We start from the raw sequence: 17,327 nt of genomic DNA, 5'->3' as shown, positions 1-17,327 counted from the left end.
GTGATGCCCAGAAGTGTGAAAATAGTAGACTTGCAATAAGACAATTATTGGTTGGCATTAACCAAATGTACTATGAAATTATTATGAAGTCAAAATCAAGCTATACTGCAAGAATATGTGCTATTTTGTACCTGTGTGGATCACATTCATATGTAATCAAGGTTGGTAGCTACTATAGGTACCCGCTACTCCTTTCTCAGAATCAAATGGCAGAAGCTGATTACAATTATATAAAAAAGGGAATGTAATTTACAACCAGCCCCTTTCCTGATTTGAGCATTAATCTAGCCATTAACTTCCAAGTAAGAAAAAAAAACCCACTTATGCTCCAGAGCAGGATTATTCTGAATGTGTTTTTTTTAATACACATAGGCTTTTAAAAGCCCAATAATAGAATTTGCTTCCCAATGCTCTGAACTTTAAAGCAAGGATATTTTATGACTGTTTACAGCTATTCTACAGCTGTTCTCTAATACCCTTTTCAAATTCTTATTAGCTGACATTCAGATAAAGGCAGCCATTTAAGAGCCATGCAAAAGGAACACATAGTGGGAGTCACATGATGATTTTCATGTGTGCATTTATATGCCTGGATCAGTATCAGGAGGATCACATAAGTTTATTTACTTACTCCATTTGTAGTCTGCCTTTCTCACTGAGACTCAAGTCAAATTACAGAATAAGTTCATGTGTTCATGGATTCTTCATCACTGAAATGTGAGTGATGAATTTCCGCTTTCTTTACCCAATGTCTTGCTTTCCTTCAGAAGTACAGATTCACACTTATGTGTCACATGGAAGTAGTGAACTGCTTTCCGGTGCTTGTCAACATCATCAGCAATGCGCTTTTGCAAATGTCTAATTCGACTTCTCATATTCAAATCTGGAATAACGTATTTTATTTTGTAAGTATTTCAAATGGACCTTAAGCTGTGCTACTTGTGTCTGTGTGTTTTATGGGAGGAGGGACATTTGTATAATCAAAATGGAATTTAAACATACATTACAACGTGGAATAATCCTTAGTTTTAAAGATACCAGAATTGTCATACGTGCAAACAACTTTCAGGGGTACAGTTTTGACAATAAACTGGCATGAGGGACAGTTAAGCAATTTATCCCTCCTGCCATATTCGGGGGGTGGGGAGATTCCCTGGTGCTGCACTAAAGAGGTTAGGAGATGTGATCATGGACCTCCTGCATAATGAGCATTTTGGCCCTAATTAACAATGCAATCCTAAAACAGAGTTACACCCTTCTATACTCACTGACTTGAGCATTGGTAATTGTACACTGACTGGCAGCCAAGATCAGGTTAATTCATGCTATCGTATTCCCTATTACTATGTATGGGTGTGAGAGCTGGACAATGAAGAAAGCTGATAGGAAGAAAGTAGATTCCTTTGAAATGTGGGGTTGGAGGAAAGTGTTACGGATACCCTGGACCGCCAAAAACACAAATTTTAGATCAAATCAAGCCTGAACTAACCCTAGACACTAAAATGACTAAACTGAGGCTGTCGTACTTTGGACACATTATGAGAAGACAAGAGTCACTGGAAAAGACAATCATGCTAGGAAAAGATGAAGGCAGTAGGAAAAGAGGAAGACCCAACAAGAGATGGATTGACTCTATAAAGGAAGCCACGCCCCTCATTTTGCAAGATCTGAGCAAGGCTGTTAAGGATAGGACACTTTGGAGGACATTGATTCATAGGGTCGCCATGAGTCAGAAGTGACTTGATGGCACTTAACACACACACAACTCTGCTTAGGATTGCACTATATCCTCTTTAAAACACCACTATTGTGGCACATTAAGGAGTCACAACCAACTTCGATGTAAATGCTACCAGCTGGAGCTTTGGTGACACTCTGTAGGGAGAGGTCTTAGAAGAATCCAGCTTCGCTACATAAAAGAATCCTGGTCAGTTACAGTCAAATACATATTTTTTTGCATTCAGTACTTGTGTGTGTGTAAAGATAAAAATGTATATTATGTGGGAAACAGCAGGTACCAAACCCCACATTTCTCTTATAATGCTGGAGGGGATTTTCAAGGTAGAATCAATGGCTGCTTAGACCTTCCCCCACCAATCAAATTTATCCTGCAAAATTAGTGGAAAAGTGGCCTCAGGGAAGAAGCATTTGCAGAGATACCAGAGGGGCAGTAGTGGTTAACTGGAACCCAAACAATATGATTGTTAGTTTTTAAATGATGTTATCTGGCCTGGGCCAGCTCACTGGGGTGAATGTACTATAAATCTGAAAAATAAAATTAAATAAATAACTCTGTGCTGTTGTGGGAGCTTGCTGGAAGAGAGAGTTGCTAGTTGGCTCAGTTGAATTTCAGTGCTATTGCTGTATGTAGAGAATAATACTAGATAAATGGGTCCTCCTAGCTGTGGATTTCATGATGTGGGAGCCATACCACTAAAAGAGGAAGATCTCTAAACCTTTTTTTACTTGCTACCTGAAGATGAGAAACGCCTAAATGTGAAGCTTTTCTAATGATCATTATTTCAGTAAGAAAGAAATACTAGTTAAAATATAAGCTGGATGGATGCACTGTAGCTGAAAGTGACTTTATCTTATCTGCTTTCCTGGGATACTTTGGTGAATTGTGAAGCTTTTCTGAAGCTCCCTTGGCAAAAGGAAACAGATGGGAGCTTTGTGCAGGGGTTGAAGTAATTATTTAGAGGTTTTTAGAGCTGCAACGCACACATATTTGATTAATCAAATGCTACTGTACCGAAAACTTACATGGTGAACAACAGCTGTTTCTGGAGTTAAGTGTAAGATAAAACTATGCTAACAAGTCACTTAACAATCGGTGCAAGGTTGCGTGATTGGCGTCTGGTGTGGTTCATAAGCAGAAGAAGAATTGTAGGCCAGCCAGAGAGCTTTTTAATGGCAGCCCTCCACCTTTCTGTGTGCATAAAGTGCAGTCAATGATTATCCCACGGGGTTTTCAAGGCAAGAGACTTACAGAGATGGTTTTCCATTGCCTTCCTCTGCATAGTGACCCTGGAATTCCTTGGTGGTCTCCCTTCCAAGTACTTACCAAGGCTGGCCCTCCTTAGTTTCCAAGATCTGATGAGATTGGGCTAGCCTGAGCCATCCAGGTCCTTTAAAGCAATCTGTTGGATAATTACCTGTAGCAGCATACATTAGATAAAATAGACCTGTCAACAAGGCTTTGTACTCCTATTTCAACTCCAAATTATTAAGCACTTACAAATGAGAAACATATTTTAAATCCACATTAGGAATGAATGGGTTACTTCCTTTTCCAAGAGGAAATCCATACTCGTGGTGGGGTCCAAAACACTTCCTTTGGATTGTCTCAGTGTGCCAAGGAGACAATTGTGTCTGATCTTGATTTTGTTGGTACATTGTGTCTGTTAATTAGTAAATTGGCTGCAAAGTTATTCCTCAGTGTATCAGAGATTAATGCATCTGTGGACAAGACTAAATCCAAGAAGGCCAATATACAAGGTATTTCAACAATTTTTTTCAGGACAGAAATCGCTTCAAAAGCATACCTTGAATAAAATCAATAGCTGTTCAAAGGATTCACCCTGTGGTCACAATGGATTGAATGGGAACAAAGAAATTTTTGCTGGGAAGTCTGCTGATCCTAATTGGATTTTTTTGGTAATATAGCCCAACAGGAAAAAAAGAGGCATATACCTGCCTGAGAATGCCTTTACATTTTCAATATTTCCATTGCCTAGTGGTTATAACCCTAGATGGAGATCAAAACCCCAAATGAGAGCCAATTTGGAATTGTTGACTAATCTGCTAGTTCGATTAAGTGATATTATCAGTGAAAATGTATAAATTTTTAATATCGAAAATAAGACCAAAGCTGAAGAAAAACACTAAAACATTCATAGTACAAAAATACAATCTAGGCAACATTCTGAGATAAGGGAAGTTTTTTTAATTCTCATCAATTCATTCCTAAGATCCTCACGTTTGCCTTTTATTGCCATTTGGTCTTCCGTTGGTAAATGTACAAAATGCACCAAATCCTCCTCTATTGAGTTTCCCAACTGTACAGCTCTAGAAGAAGGCATTTCTAATTGCTCAGTCCAATTAATTAAGTCTATTTGTGTTGCTTCCATTATATCCCCTCTGGAAGAACCTCCTTCCTTTACCACACAATTTTTGGTGGATAATTGGGGAGGAGTGGAGAAGTCGTAGTATTCTGAAATAGTCTAGTTGGAAAAATCCCTTTCTGCCTTAATCTCCATTTCTGTTTTAATAATAGTGATGGGATTCTTGGGGACTTAAAAAGGAGCAACATTTCTGTATCTGTTTTGGGCTACTGAGAGCTTCAATCACCACTAGATCCACATATGTGGTGCTCCACTTGAGTAGACTACTCAGATGCTTAATAGCCTCTTAGTGTTCCACACTGGTATTTGGCCTTTATAAGGGCAAAGTGTCAGGCACACTCTACTACATCGCAATACCAAATTTTGAGTAAGGTTACTCTTTTCTGAAAGTACATTTCTCTCTTGCTTGTTAGGAGTAGGGGCTACGTTATTAGCGTGCACCTGAGGAGGAGAAGGAGATTTACAGGCAGTTGGTCCCAGCTGCCTCTCATTAACTAGATCCATTACCACTCAGGACAGCCTCTCAAAATAAGCTTTTGCATCTTTTAGAGAGTCAAAGATAGCGCTAACTGTTTTAGCTATTATATCAAGCAGTTCTATATTTTATTCATGTTGTTATCAATCTCTTTGCACTCTATATCTTTTTTTTTGCACTCTATATCTTGAGTTAGCTCTTTTAAATTAAGTTTCTCTTTGTATCTTTTATCATTGTTGTTGGCTTCATTAACCACTTCCTCCTCCTGTGTATTGTCAGGGCTTCCTGTCAAAAGTGTGAAATAGTTTGTAACCAGCACATTGTAAATATCTGAGATATTTGGTATGAAATAATCTGCTATTTTAGTCTGTTTACTTACTGGAAGGCACATTACACCTTCCTTGTCATCCTTATCATCAGGCCTCTTTCTTGCTCCCATTTCAGTCCTCTGTATTCACATCTTCCAAGTCGAACACTAAATCACTCTGAGTGTTGGTGCCTGCCTTGTTCAGTTTCTCAGCCATCTATATAATCCAATATCTTGTTTCTCACAGAGGCAAACCAGATGCCGCTAAAAGGCTTCTTCATTTGCTTTGTGTATCTGCCAGGATGGTAGTGTAGAGACAACAGAACACGTGCTATTTGATTACTGGATTTACAATCAAATTCGGCAAGAATTGATACTACCCATTTTGGCTAGCCTTTCAACTAGTCAAAGATCCATCCAATTAATGAAAATACTTTCCAACAGGAATAATGAAATAACTTATAAATACGCAAGGCTGGGTATTAAACATAGAAGCACTTGGTCTAATTCTGATAAGGGAAGTAGAATATATCACTGAATGGGTAATATTAAATAAATATTTAATTTTATTGTAAACACTTAATCCTAAATAGTGTTTTATGAACAGATGTATTGCTATATTTTATCCTTTTAAACATGTTAATTCTTTTGAATATTTGTTTTGCTGGTCAATGACCATATAAAATTAAATTGAATTGAACTGAATCTAAGCAACATTGCAGTCCTAAGTGCATGAGCAGCACAGTGCGGAAATGAAGAAAATAACATATAACACTAGGAAGTGGGTTAACAAAGGCCACAGTTTTATTCAGATGCTTGGGCCACTTCAGATGGCTTGCGGAGGCTGATGTGGACACAATCCTGTTAGCTGTGAAGCCTACCTCTTGCCTCTTGGACTCGTGCCCTTCCTAGCTGGTCAAGGCTAGCTCAGGGACCTTTCCTGGGGCTTTGAAAGAGGTAGTCGTATAGCTGCTCTTAAAAAAAAAACATCTTTAGATGGAATCTTTCCAACTACTGCCCAGTGTCGAACCTTTCATACTTGGGTAAGGTAGTAGACAGTGCAGTCGTCAAGCAGCTACAGGTGTTTCTGGATGATACATCAACGCTGGACGCATTTAGTCGGGTTTTTGCCCTGGCCATGGGACAGAGATGGCTCAGGTCGCCCTAACAGATGACTTCCGTTGACAACTGGATTGAGGTGGGTCAGGGCTGCTGATACTTTTAGATCTGTCAGCAGCCTTCGACATGGTCAGTCATGACCTTCTTGACCACCGCCTTGCCGATGTTGGGATTTGGAGCTCTTCAATGGTTGCGCTCCTTCCTGCAGGGTCAGTGACAAAGGGTGGCGCTTGGGGAGGAGGTTTCACAGCAGTACCCTCTGGTGTGCGGAGTGCCACAGGGTACAATCCTCTCTCCTATGTTGTTTAACATCTATATGCACCCCATTGCCCAGCTTGTCTGGAGTTTCGGGCTGGGATGTCATTAATATGCTGATGACACCCAGATTTATCTGTTGATGGACAGCCATCCAGATTCTGCCCCGGACACACTGACCAGGTGCTTGAGTGTCATGACTGAATGGTTGAGGAACAGCCGCCTGAAGCTGAATCCAGCGAAGACGGAGGTACTGTGGCTCAGTTGGGGTGGCTTGTGGCAGGATGCTGGCTCCCGACTCTTGACGGCATGCAACTAACATCTGCACCTGCCGTTAAGAGTCTGGCCTTGATGCCCTTGATGGCCTTGTCTATGGAGGCTCAGGTCACAGTCATGGTCTAAGCGGCATTTTTCCATCTCCGATGGTCCCAGTAGTTGATGTCTATCCTCTCCCGCATGGATCTAGCTGTGGTTATCTATGCGACAGTCACCTCTAGGCTGGATTACAGTAACTCACTTTACATAGAGCTGCTCTTGAGAATGATTGGGAGACTCTACCTGGTACAGAATGTGGCAGTGAGGCTCCGCATGGGTGCTCTGAACTGGAAGGCCCAAGTTTGCTTAATCTCATCAGATCTCAGAAGCTAATCAGGGTCAGTGCTGGTTAGTACTTGGATGTTTTAAGTACTTATTATGTATTTTAATCTTCTAATGGATAATATATTGGTTTTACTTGATACTATGATTGTTTTTTTTAATTTTTTGCTGTGGATTTGAGCTAATGCAATAAAATGAACTCTTCACTAAAAAAAAACAACCTAGTGAAACAGGGGGCAGGTGACACAAGGAACCTGCAGGCTTATGACTCTAGCCTGGCTGCTCAGGCTGAGCAACTTGTTGTCCATGCACACCCCAAGTTGCACAAAGATTGCCTGCCATGACCCACTCATTTACTTGATCAAAGTTCTGTTTGGTTACTATTTGCTTGCCTCTAGACCTGTAGTTAATTGCTCTTTTTAAATTTTGTTTTCAATTTCTAAATATACTAAATGCACCAATACTTATTATAAACCTGGCAGGTTTCTTGGTAAACTATTTTTCTTATTCCTTTTCCAGCCTACCCTCACTGATAAATGGTATAACATAGTTCAGTTGTTGGCGGTTATTGTTTTATTTCCTGCTTTTGCACCACACTTTGCAATGGACAGCATTCATGACCACAAGGTAAAATACATAAGTACAGATATTTCTGGGCACTATGCATGAAATATTTATTTGCAATGACTATCATTATGATTTCCACTAAGATATGGCTGTCAACATCATATGAAAGCTTACATAACCTATGTTTACAGTGGCAATCCTAGTATCAACTGCACCTTTTCTGAAGGTTTTCAGAAAAATCCCTGTTCTCTGAACATAGCCCTCTGATTTCCCCCTCTTCATTTATACTTTTTCTTCCATGAAAGCCCTCATAAACGTTTCTCCTTTTCCTGCTTCATTCTCTCCTTCCAACCCACCAGCTAACTTTCCTCTACCTGCCCCCCCCCCATCTTCAGCTTTCCCTCCTTCCCTCCCCCTGGCAGCCTCTACCTGGAAAAACTATGACGTGTGTGTGGTATCGGTCTGGGCCAGGTCCAGGTGAATGGTGCCAGCCACTGGGTGAAGTCCAGGTGTGTGGTGTCAGCCACCAGGTGGGGTCCAGGAGTGCAGCAGAGAACCCACAAGGACTGGAGCTACATCATATGCCCCTGTATACCCTCCTGACAACCCCTATATCATAATCTTCCCCCTCTTCCTGACATCTTTTATCTGCCTCCCATCTTCAGCTATATTTATTATATATTTATTCCATGTATACCTTTCCTTTCTCCACAATAGGGACCCATAGTGTCCTATATCATTATTCACTCTTCCATTTTATCCGCACAACAAACTCATTGGGTGGTTCTGGCTGAGAGTGTGTGACTGGCCCAAGGTCACATTCCATGGTACAGTGGGGATTCAAGCTTGGGTCTCCTAGATCCTAGTCAGACACACTAACCATTACACCACACATGTTGTGATAGCTCAGGGAAGGTTGATAAACCCCTTTCCTTTCTCAACTCAAAGCCCCACAAGACAATATTCTTGAGCAGCTGAAATAGCTATGACAAGAAGGATGAAAGGACTGTAAAAAAATTGGCTACTGCTGAAATAATTTTAGAATCAAATAAAAAATACAAAACATCTGAGGCTGAAAGTTCAGAATGGCAAGCTAGAAAAGGAGTAATAAAAGATGCTCTAAGATCTTCCAAGACTGGGCACTGAAAAAGAATATGAAAGGAGGTGTTGTTTCTACCTAGATGGTCAGAATATGGAATATTCAAAAACCTACCCTGATGAACCTGAGAAGGATTAGCATTAAACCTAGCCAGGCAAAAAGCCCACACATAGTGAGGGATATTTAAATAATAATATGATGGAAGAGTTTTCGGGGCGGGGGGTACCAAAATATTGAGAGGACCAGACACAACATGCTCTGAATGTAGTACTCAAACATTCAAGATTCATAATATGCTTCTTAATTAAGGGAAGAGTCTTATGTTTGCCACAGTTTTTAATTGGAGGGCATCTCCCCTCTCCCATCATTTCTTCTTTTTCTTCCCTGAAAGCCCCCATAGCTTCTTCCCTTTTCCTGCTTCCTTCTCTTTTTCCCACCCCAAGTCAACCTACCTTTATCTGCCACTCTGTCTTTAGCTTTCTCTCCTCTGGCAGCCTCTATTTGGCAAAAACTATGGTCCTGTGCTGGCTGCCAGGCCAAATTGCCTGGTGGGGAGTCCAAAAGAACTCAAAATGGATATTTCACTTTTTCTCTGGATCCTCCTCCCCACATATTTTCTTTTCCGTTCTACCTGGCAACCCCAATATCCTCACTTTTGCCTGCTTCCGTTTCTCCTTCCCACCCACCAAGCACTTGGTGGTTGTTGATGGGTCCTGTCAAGACCCAGGACCCAAGACAGGGAAGCGGGGTCAAGAGCAATCCAAAATCAAAGATGGGTTACTTGTAGAGTTTGCTTTCAAGTAGTAAATGTAGTCCAAGAGAATAGTCAGAGTTCAGTCCAGGGTCATAGGCACACAGAGCTCAGAACCAGGGACAGTCACAGGTAGCACAAGTTTCCCATGCCAGCCTGGATGTAAGCATCTGTTTAAATAAGCCTAAGAGGAACCACTATTGCTATTTCTGGTTCCTCTGACTCAGCACTCTTTGCTGGAGGAAGCTCATTATCCTTATCGCTGTCAGCCAGCAGTGCTCTTTGTAGTGCTTGTAACCTAGCACTCCTTCTACCCTTGAGTAGGAATGTTCTGAACCTTTGGCGCTGCTACTCCAGCGGCTGTGGAAGGCTGCTGTTTAACACAGGTGAGCCCCCTGTCTTGGTTGCTTGTAGGCACGGGAACATTCACCCATCTGTGCCTGCTCTGCCAGCTGAAGTTTGTCCCTTATCCTGTCTGCTGCTTCACAGTCCTGGCCTCCACTTCAAGGTCCTCCTCTTCCAAGAAGGCCTCAGCAGGCTGACTCATGACAGGTCCTCCCTCAAAACAGCCCTGGAATGGGCCTTTCTTTTACTGACAGAAACCAACCCTTGAAAGCCAGCAATATTATTGTGGTTGCCTAGCAATGGCCGTTGAGGTCATTCATTTCTTAAAGCTACAGGCACTGCTTCGATCATTTTGGGGACAGGGTTAACAACAATATTATTTTAGTTCTGATTTTTCTGCACACCCAGGGCCTTTTCAGGTTTGTAGAAAGGTCTGTTTTGTCTGTTCATTATTTCAGTATCCAGTTTTAATTATCCACAGATTTGGCCAAATTGAAAATTAGATATGTTATTAGTAACACCCTCTTTCATTAGCCTGAGAGTGTTCTTTTCTCTGAGATACTATTTTCATGTTCTGATGCTTCGCTATTGTATAGCTACTATAATGTGTGACTGGTGTGTGTCAGAAAGAGAGAAAGGGGCACTGACTTGTTTTAAAAAATACTAGGAATCCACAAGGACTTGCAGGAGACATCTCATTTTCTCCTTCCCTACTATTTCCTCTTTCTCTTTCCTGAAAGCCCTCATACCCTCTCCCTTTTTCCTGCTTCCTTCTCTACTTCTAGGATTGCCAGTGGCGTGGGGGGACCTGGCAACCCTAGAATCCAAAGATTTGGCTGACTTTGCTATTAGAAAATAAAATGTGAGAGTTTTCCAATATCTGCTCTCCCTCTGCCAACCGTATATTTCTCAGTTAAAACAACACACCTTGCTATGCCCTGTATAACAATTAAAACAACACACCTTGCTATGCCATCCATTTTCTCCAGGTGAACTGATCTCTATCAGCTGGAGATCTGTTGTAATAGCATAGGCTTGCCAGGCCCCGTAGGTCCACTGGCAGGAGCTTTGCAGGGCTGCGGCGGACGTGCACAGTGTGCGCGCGTGCCTGGTGTGGCACGCGTGCACACCCACGTCACTTCCAGGTCTCTAGCAATCCCGGCCAAAACTGTATGGTTTCTATAGAGTTTCAGATGAGGTTGCCAGAGCGTTTGCGCTGCTTCCGGGTGAACCCAGAAGTGACGCGCACAGAACACGCGCACGCTGTGCCCGCGTGCGTGCCTGCTGTGCCTGCCAGCCCTCAGCTGGCCGGTGTGCAACCTGGTGGACTGGCGGAATTTTACCCACCACCACTGGGCACCTGGCATCCTTATAATAGCAGGAGATCTCCAGCCAGTACCTGGAGGTTGGAATTCAAAATATAGCACTTAAACAAGAAATATCCAAGTCAGGAAAATCACAATGCAAAACTTGCAGTTAGAATAATGTATTGGAACATAGGAAACAAAGCCACTTCTAACGCAACAATTATACCATTAGAACAAATTTCCAAAACAAATACAAATTGTAAGGCTATGCCGGCAGTGCTCAGCTAAATTCAGTTCGTAGTCTGTAGTGTGCTTCACAGTCACATCATAAAGCACCAGGAACCAAGAGTAGAGTAGCAATGGAAATCCGGTAAAGTTCCATTTCGTATAGACTTTCTCAAGCCTTCTGATTGTTCCGTGCAATATTCTGTAAAGAAATGCATAGTTCCATAGCAAGCCATCCATTGTGAAGTACCAATAAATAGAATAAATAGTAATAAATAAAAATAAATAATTACACAATTAAAACAGCATACCATTCAAAGTTTGAAGGAGTGTACCATACTCCTGCAAGCACTTACTAGCTGTTAATTTTGAATAGTACCTGGAGGTTGGCAACCCTATTCTCAGGCCAGGGACCACCAGCAAAATGTTGTTGGATGAGCGTAATGCTCTCTGAGGGGTGTATCTGGAAAAGCGGTCCCTCGGATCTTGCAGCTTGGCTCATATTTAAACAAAGTTGTTTATTGAAGATTATGACAAATATTTTGTGATTGTTTTCTAGTTAAAAATTCACTCCCAGCTACGAGTCTCAGGACTCTTTCCTTCAGCATACTGGTGTGGACAAGCTCTAGTGGACATTCCTCTGCACTGGATTATACTGTTTTTAGTACTTGGAGCACAGTGGGTTCAAGCTGTATCCATTGACAGAATGGAATTCATCATAATTTTTTGCTCCGTAAGTTTGCTTATTTACATCAATTTAAAAAGTTATCTTGACAGTATTTTTAAAAAATGTACTTTTCAATTAAAATTATCAACTGTAGCTGCTTAGGGTAATACAATAATTTAAGTGTTGCTGTTGGTCAATGTCTGCGTGTTGGCCAGGGTTTCATCAATATTTACTCCACAGCCAATTGTACAACCAAACTGTTTACTATTATGGTTACTACCAAGTTCTAGAAAACCCAAGAAATCCTGTGTAAAATTTGGGATTTTAGCTGCATGGAATGAACTGTGGAATTTAGAGGGTCTCCCACAAAAATTTCCAGCAGGTTCTACCCAGATCCAGTGTGTTTTAGGCTGTGCTCTGAGGATTCATCTGGTGAATGGAAAAAAAAAATCCAATTTGTGCCATGAAGATTGTAGCCAGTTCTGACACGCTGGACGTTATCACATGAATGGGACCTTCCCTAGTTCCCAGATGGACCCATGGTGGTGACAGAAAGGGCCAAAGCAGGCATAAATGCCTCTGTGCTCTCCTTAGGTGCTAATAACTTCAACAATTTTTATTATAAACATTTCTATCCAATACCTTCCAAATTCAAGACAGCTTAGTACTCCCAAAATGCAGATGACAAAATTTGCAAAAAGAGGTCCATCTACAGTCAAGACAGGGTTCTCTACATACTTGGGGAACTCCCCAGGTATGAAAAAAAAATGACCATGTAAAATAACTTCCCTCCCAAAATAGCAACCAGATGACAACTAGGCCTGCTCCAGGAGAGATGGAATGTGTAGAACAGTTAAAGGGAAAGTTTGTGTGTGTGTGTGTGTGTGTGTGTGTGTGTGTGTGAACAATTCAGCCCTCTTAAGCCACTGAGATGAAGAGCCCCATGGTGCAGAGTGGTTAGCTGCAGTACTGCAGTCCAAGCTCTGCTCACGACCTGAGTTCGATCCCGACGGAAGTTGGTTTCAGGTAGCTGGCTCAAGGTTGACTCAGCCCTCCATCCTTCCGAGGTCGGTAAAATGAGTACCCAGCTTGCTGGGGGTAAAGGGAAGATGACTGGGGAAGGCACTGGCAAACCACCCCGCAAACAAAGTCTGCCTAGGAAACGTCGGGATGTGAAGTCACCCCATGGGTCAGGAATGACCTGGTGCTTGCACAGGGTACCTTTACCTTTTAAGCCGCTGAGAGCTTAGAGAAACCTGGAGATGGTTGGGTTTGGGGGGGGGATTTTCCCCAAACTCTCTCTCCCCTGCCATTCCTCATAAGCCTCCAGGTTGTAAAATATAATATGTAAATATACAGTATATGGAAGGAATCAAACAATGAAATCCCAAAATAAAAATTAGGACAAAGACTTCAGAATAACAAACCAGGCCTCAAAATAAAATGAAAGTGGGATTCTTGTGATTCCCATAAAGTGGGATTCTTGTGAGAACAGAGTTATCCATACTGCTTGAATTTGCCTTCAACATAGGTGTATACTTCAGGACAATTTTTTTGCCATCAAGTCACAGCTGACTTATGGTGATCCCATGAGGTTTTCAAGGCAAGAGACATTCAGAGGTAGTTTGCCATTGCCTGCCACTGTGTCACTCTGGTATTCCTTGCCAGCTAAGAGTGTGTGACTGGCCCAAGGTCGCCCAGCAAGTTTCCATGGCAGAGTGGGGATTTGGCTCTGGGTTTCCCAGATCCTAGTCCCGTGTTGGCGAACCTATGGCACGCGTGCCACTTCCGGCACGCGTCGCCCTTTCCGCCGGCACGCCCGGCTTGCCGCTGCTCAGCTGTTCCTCACCCCTCCCTCTCAGCTTCCTCCAAGTCGCTGGCCTTTCCGGCTTTGCCCCGCCCACCTCCCGGGTGCCTCGTGGTTCCCAGCAGTCCGAGGCAGGAGCTGCCTGCCTGCCTGCTGCCCCCAGAGGCCCTCCCACGCCCGGCAGCAGCAGCTCGGCTGAACTTTCAACTGGGCGCTCACCGGCTCTCTCTCCAACCCCGGCTTCTACTGCAGCTTCGTGGAGTGCTGCCCCGGCGAGCAGGACCGGCCCAACTGAACAGGTAGTGCTTCGAGGGAGGCCGGGTCCGCGGGGGGGGGGGGTGGCCAGGCCGGTGGAGGAAGCGGAGGCTGGGTGGCGGAGAACAGGGCGCCAGGACTGAGAAGAAGGAGCGGAGATGGGGCCTGTTCCATGGGCTGGTGCAACGGAACTGGGATTGGGTGGCCGGGGAGGACAGGGAGAATTGGGTGGAGGGGGGGGATCTGGGACAGCAGAACTGGGGCCGTTGCAACATTTGCGTTTGCTCAGCATGCAGAAGGCCCCAGGTTCAATGCCCAGCCTCTCCAGTTAAAGCAGGGGTGGGGAACGTTCGGCCCCCGGCCTGCCTGCCAAGGCCAGGAGCTTCATGGCCCACCTGCCGAGGCCTGGAGCTCCACGGAGCTAGCTATCACTAGCCAGGCCCTCCTCTCAGCTTCGCTGGAAGGCGGGACCGCATGCATACAAAAGGGAAGGTTGCTTGTGTGATTGTGGGGGCTTACTTGCTTCCTTCCCTGTTTGCTTCCTTGCTTGCTGGGGGTGGGAGAGAAGCTGCAGGGGCGACTTCCCAATCACGCCCTGTTGCTAGTGCAGCCTGGTGCTTGCTTGCTTGCTTGCTTGCGGCAGGGGAGAAGCTACGGAGGTTTCTCCCCATTGTGCTTGCATGGTGCTTGCTTGCTTGCAGCCTGGTGCTTGCTTGCTAGGGGCAGGGGAGAAGCTACGGAGGTTTCTCCCCATTGTGCTTGCATGAGTGTGTGTGTGTGTGTGTGTGTGGGCAGAAGCCGGGGAGGCGATTTCCCAAGCGCGCCCAGCTGCTCGTGCAGCCGGGTGGTTGTTTGGGGGGGCAGGGGAAAAGCTGTGGAGGCGTCTTCCCAATTGTGCCCAGCTGCTTGTGCAGCTGCTTGCTTGCTTCCCTGCTTGCTTCCTTGTTTGCAGGGGGCAGGGGGCAGGGGGGGGGCGCAGAGGCGACTTCCCAGTTGTGCCCGGCTGCTCGTGCAGCCGGATTCTTGCTTGCTTCCTTGTTTGCTGGGGTGGGGTGGGGGAGAAGCTGTGGAGGCGACTTCCCAGTCGCTCCTGGTTGCTAGTTCAGCCAGGTGCTTGCTTGCTAGAAGGGGCAGGGGAGAAGCTACGGAGGTTTCTCCCCATTGTGCTTGCATGGTGCTTGCTTGCTTGCAGCCTGGTGCTTGCTTGCTAGGGGCAGGGGAGAAGCTACGGAGGTTTCTCCCCATTGTGCTTGCATGGTGCTTGCTTGCTTGCAGCCTGGTGCTTGCTTGCTAGGGGCAGGGGAGAAGCTACGGAGGTTTCTCCCCATTGTGTTTGCGTGAGTGAGTGTGGGGGGGGGAGACGCTGGGGAGGTTTGCACATGTGTGTGAGGGGGAGAAGCATGCCAAATGCAAACTTTTACCTTTCAATAAAAAGTTGTTTGTATCATTGAAAGCTCTGTTATTGTGTTTTTCTTTTAAGGCAAAAGATGTTAATAATGTATGTGTTGTTTTTTCTAAACTAAAATCTCAGTATTCAGATTAAATTGCCTCATTGGCACTCGGCGATAAATAAGTGGGTTTTGGGTTGCAGTTTGGGCACTCGGTCTCTAAAAGGTTCGCCATCACTGTCCTAGTCCAACACCTTAACCACTACACCATGCTGGCTCCTTCAGGACAATCTACATGTACATTTTACTTTACTTTCTTGCTGGGAAAATAATGGTACAGTGCAAGTGAGGTTTTTCCCCTTAAAATTGCTAGGAGACTGATCTCTGCAGTGGTATGCAGCTGCATATAGTATATGCGGAGGAGCAATCTCAAGACTATTTCATTATTTTTGAACTTCACCCTGAATTCACTCAAACATGCCAATTAAGTTATGTGAATGAGTTGCCTGGTGGTTCCTGTATTTACTATTGCAGTATTAGTGTTATTTAAGACAGACATTAATTAGTTACTACTACTTGAATAACACCGATGTAAGTACAATTGTTAATGGTAAGCACTGCATATATTTGCCCCATTTATCTAACAATAAGCTTAAATGTGACCTTCTTTCTAACAGGTGGTATTTCTACTCAGCTATGGAGCCTCAGTTGTTTTGTTACTGTATGTAGTTGCTTTCATATTTCGCAAAAGACAGTATACGAGCAGTTTTTGTTCTTTCACCTTAATCTTGGTAAGTATATGGTCAGACCGCTGACGTCTTTGAGATGTCTTTAGATTCATTATCTGTCCTACCCCAGTATTTGTAACTATTATAATTAAAGAAAAACTGACAAATATATGTCTCCATACCTAAAAGAAGAGATATTTTATATGAAAACTGAAAAGATTGGTTCAGACATCCAGCTGAAAGCAGTTTGAGCATTAGGCCTATATTATGATAGCATTCACTATGAAAAACAAATATAATGCCCAGTGCAACTAACCAGGATTTAGCAGAATCCCACAAGTAGTGGGTCTGCTCTTAGATGACTTTGTCACACTTGTGCAAAGGCCTTGAGTGAAGATATTGGCCATTTATGTATGGGAATTTTACCTTGGGTTCAACGCTTTCTTGATGCACACTTTTCTAATCCAGTTTCTAAAAACCATATGCATGGTGGTTATTGACCCAAAGAAATCCCATGGCTCAATGAAGAGAAATTTGCCCATGCATATTTCCCCCATGAAAACCCGAACCAGCGGGGGAGTGGTTGCTGCAATTTCATCACATGGTTGGTCTCCCCACCCAACATTGGCACATGCATTAGTTCCCCCCCCCCCGATCATTTAGTCATCATCATCATAGACCTTTAATGGCATAACTATTACAAAAGAATGGGATCATAAAACTTAATAACAATAATTTAAAACTAGATTCAGAAAAAACAAACAAAACAAAACAAAGAACAATATGATCAAAGCTCAGGACTTCCAAGTTTTTGCATTCTCAACATTTAGTCAATTTTTAAGGGTGCAATCTCTTGCGGTGGGGGTTGCCTCCAAAGACAGCATGCTCTGGAAAACTGCCAATCATACAGAAGGATGGGAGGGTCAGACACCTTGACAATTGGGAACTCCTTAGTAGTAAACCTGGCACTGGAGCCAAGACGTTTGGGGGGATCCCCCCCAGAATTGCCTGTGATGTTCTCAACTTCCTATTTGAGTTCCTGTTACTTTTCCCCTCTGCTGCAAAGAGGCTCGATCTTAGACATGCATTAGTCTTCATGAAGTCAATGCACACATTTCGTAAGGGGCTGAACCTGGAGTCCAGTCCTGGGTTAAGGAAAGTTCATTCAAATGACACTGAACTAGCTTTCAAAGCCAGCAATCCTCATGTGAATCTCCTGGGAGGGGGAGAGAAGCAAAAAAGCTCCCTGGGATGCTATCCTTAGCTTGAATTTCCTCTCCTTGTTAACCTTGCTACCAATGGAGGGAGCCA

At 43.7% G+C, this 17,327-nt stretch overlaps 1 protein-coding gene across 1 annotated transcript in view; it reads left to right on the top strand.

The window, feature by feature from the left end:
• The window catches only part of LOC130476773 (ABC-type organic anion transporter ABCA8-like), a 145,924-nt gene that overhangs the window by 70,460 nt on the left and 58,137 nt on the right, over positions 1–17,327 (top strand). Inside the window, exons 20-23 of the mRNA XM_056848765.1 lie at positions 768–905; positions 7,397–7,504; positions 11,731–11,904; positions 15,966–16,095. Coding sequence (XP_056704743.1) covers positions 768–905; positions 7,397–7,504; positions 11,731–11,904; positions 15,966–16,095 — 550 coding nt within the window. The remainder of the gene's footprint in view (positions 1–767; positions 906–7,396; positions 7,505–11,730; positions 11,905–15,965; positions 16,096–17,327) is intronic.

Source organism: Euleptes europaea, chromosome 1 (assembly GCF_029931775.1).
Source record: "Euleptes europaea isolate rEulEur1 chromosome 1, rEulEur1.hap1, whole genome shotgun sequence".
In the NCBI taxonomy this organism is placed as follows: domain Eukaryota; kingdom Metazoa; phylum Chordata; class Lepidosauria; order Squamata; family Sphaerodactylidae; genus Euleptes; species Euleptes europaea.
This window is presented reverse-complemented; position numbering and strand designations above follow the sequence as displayed.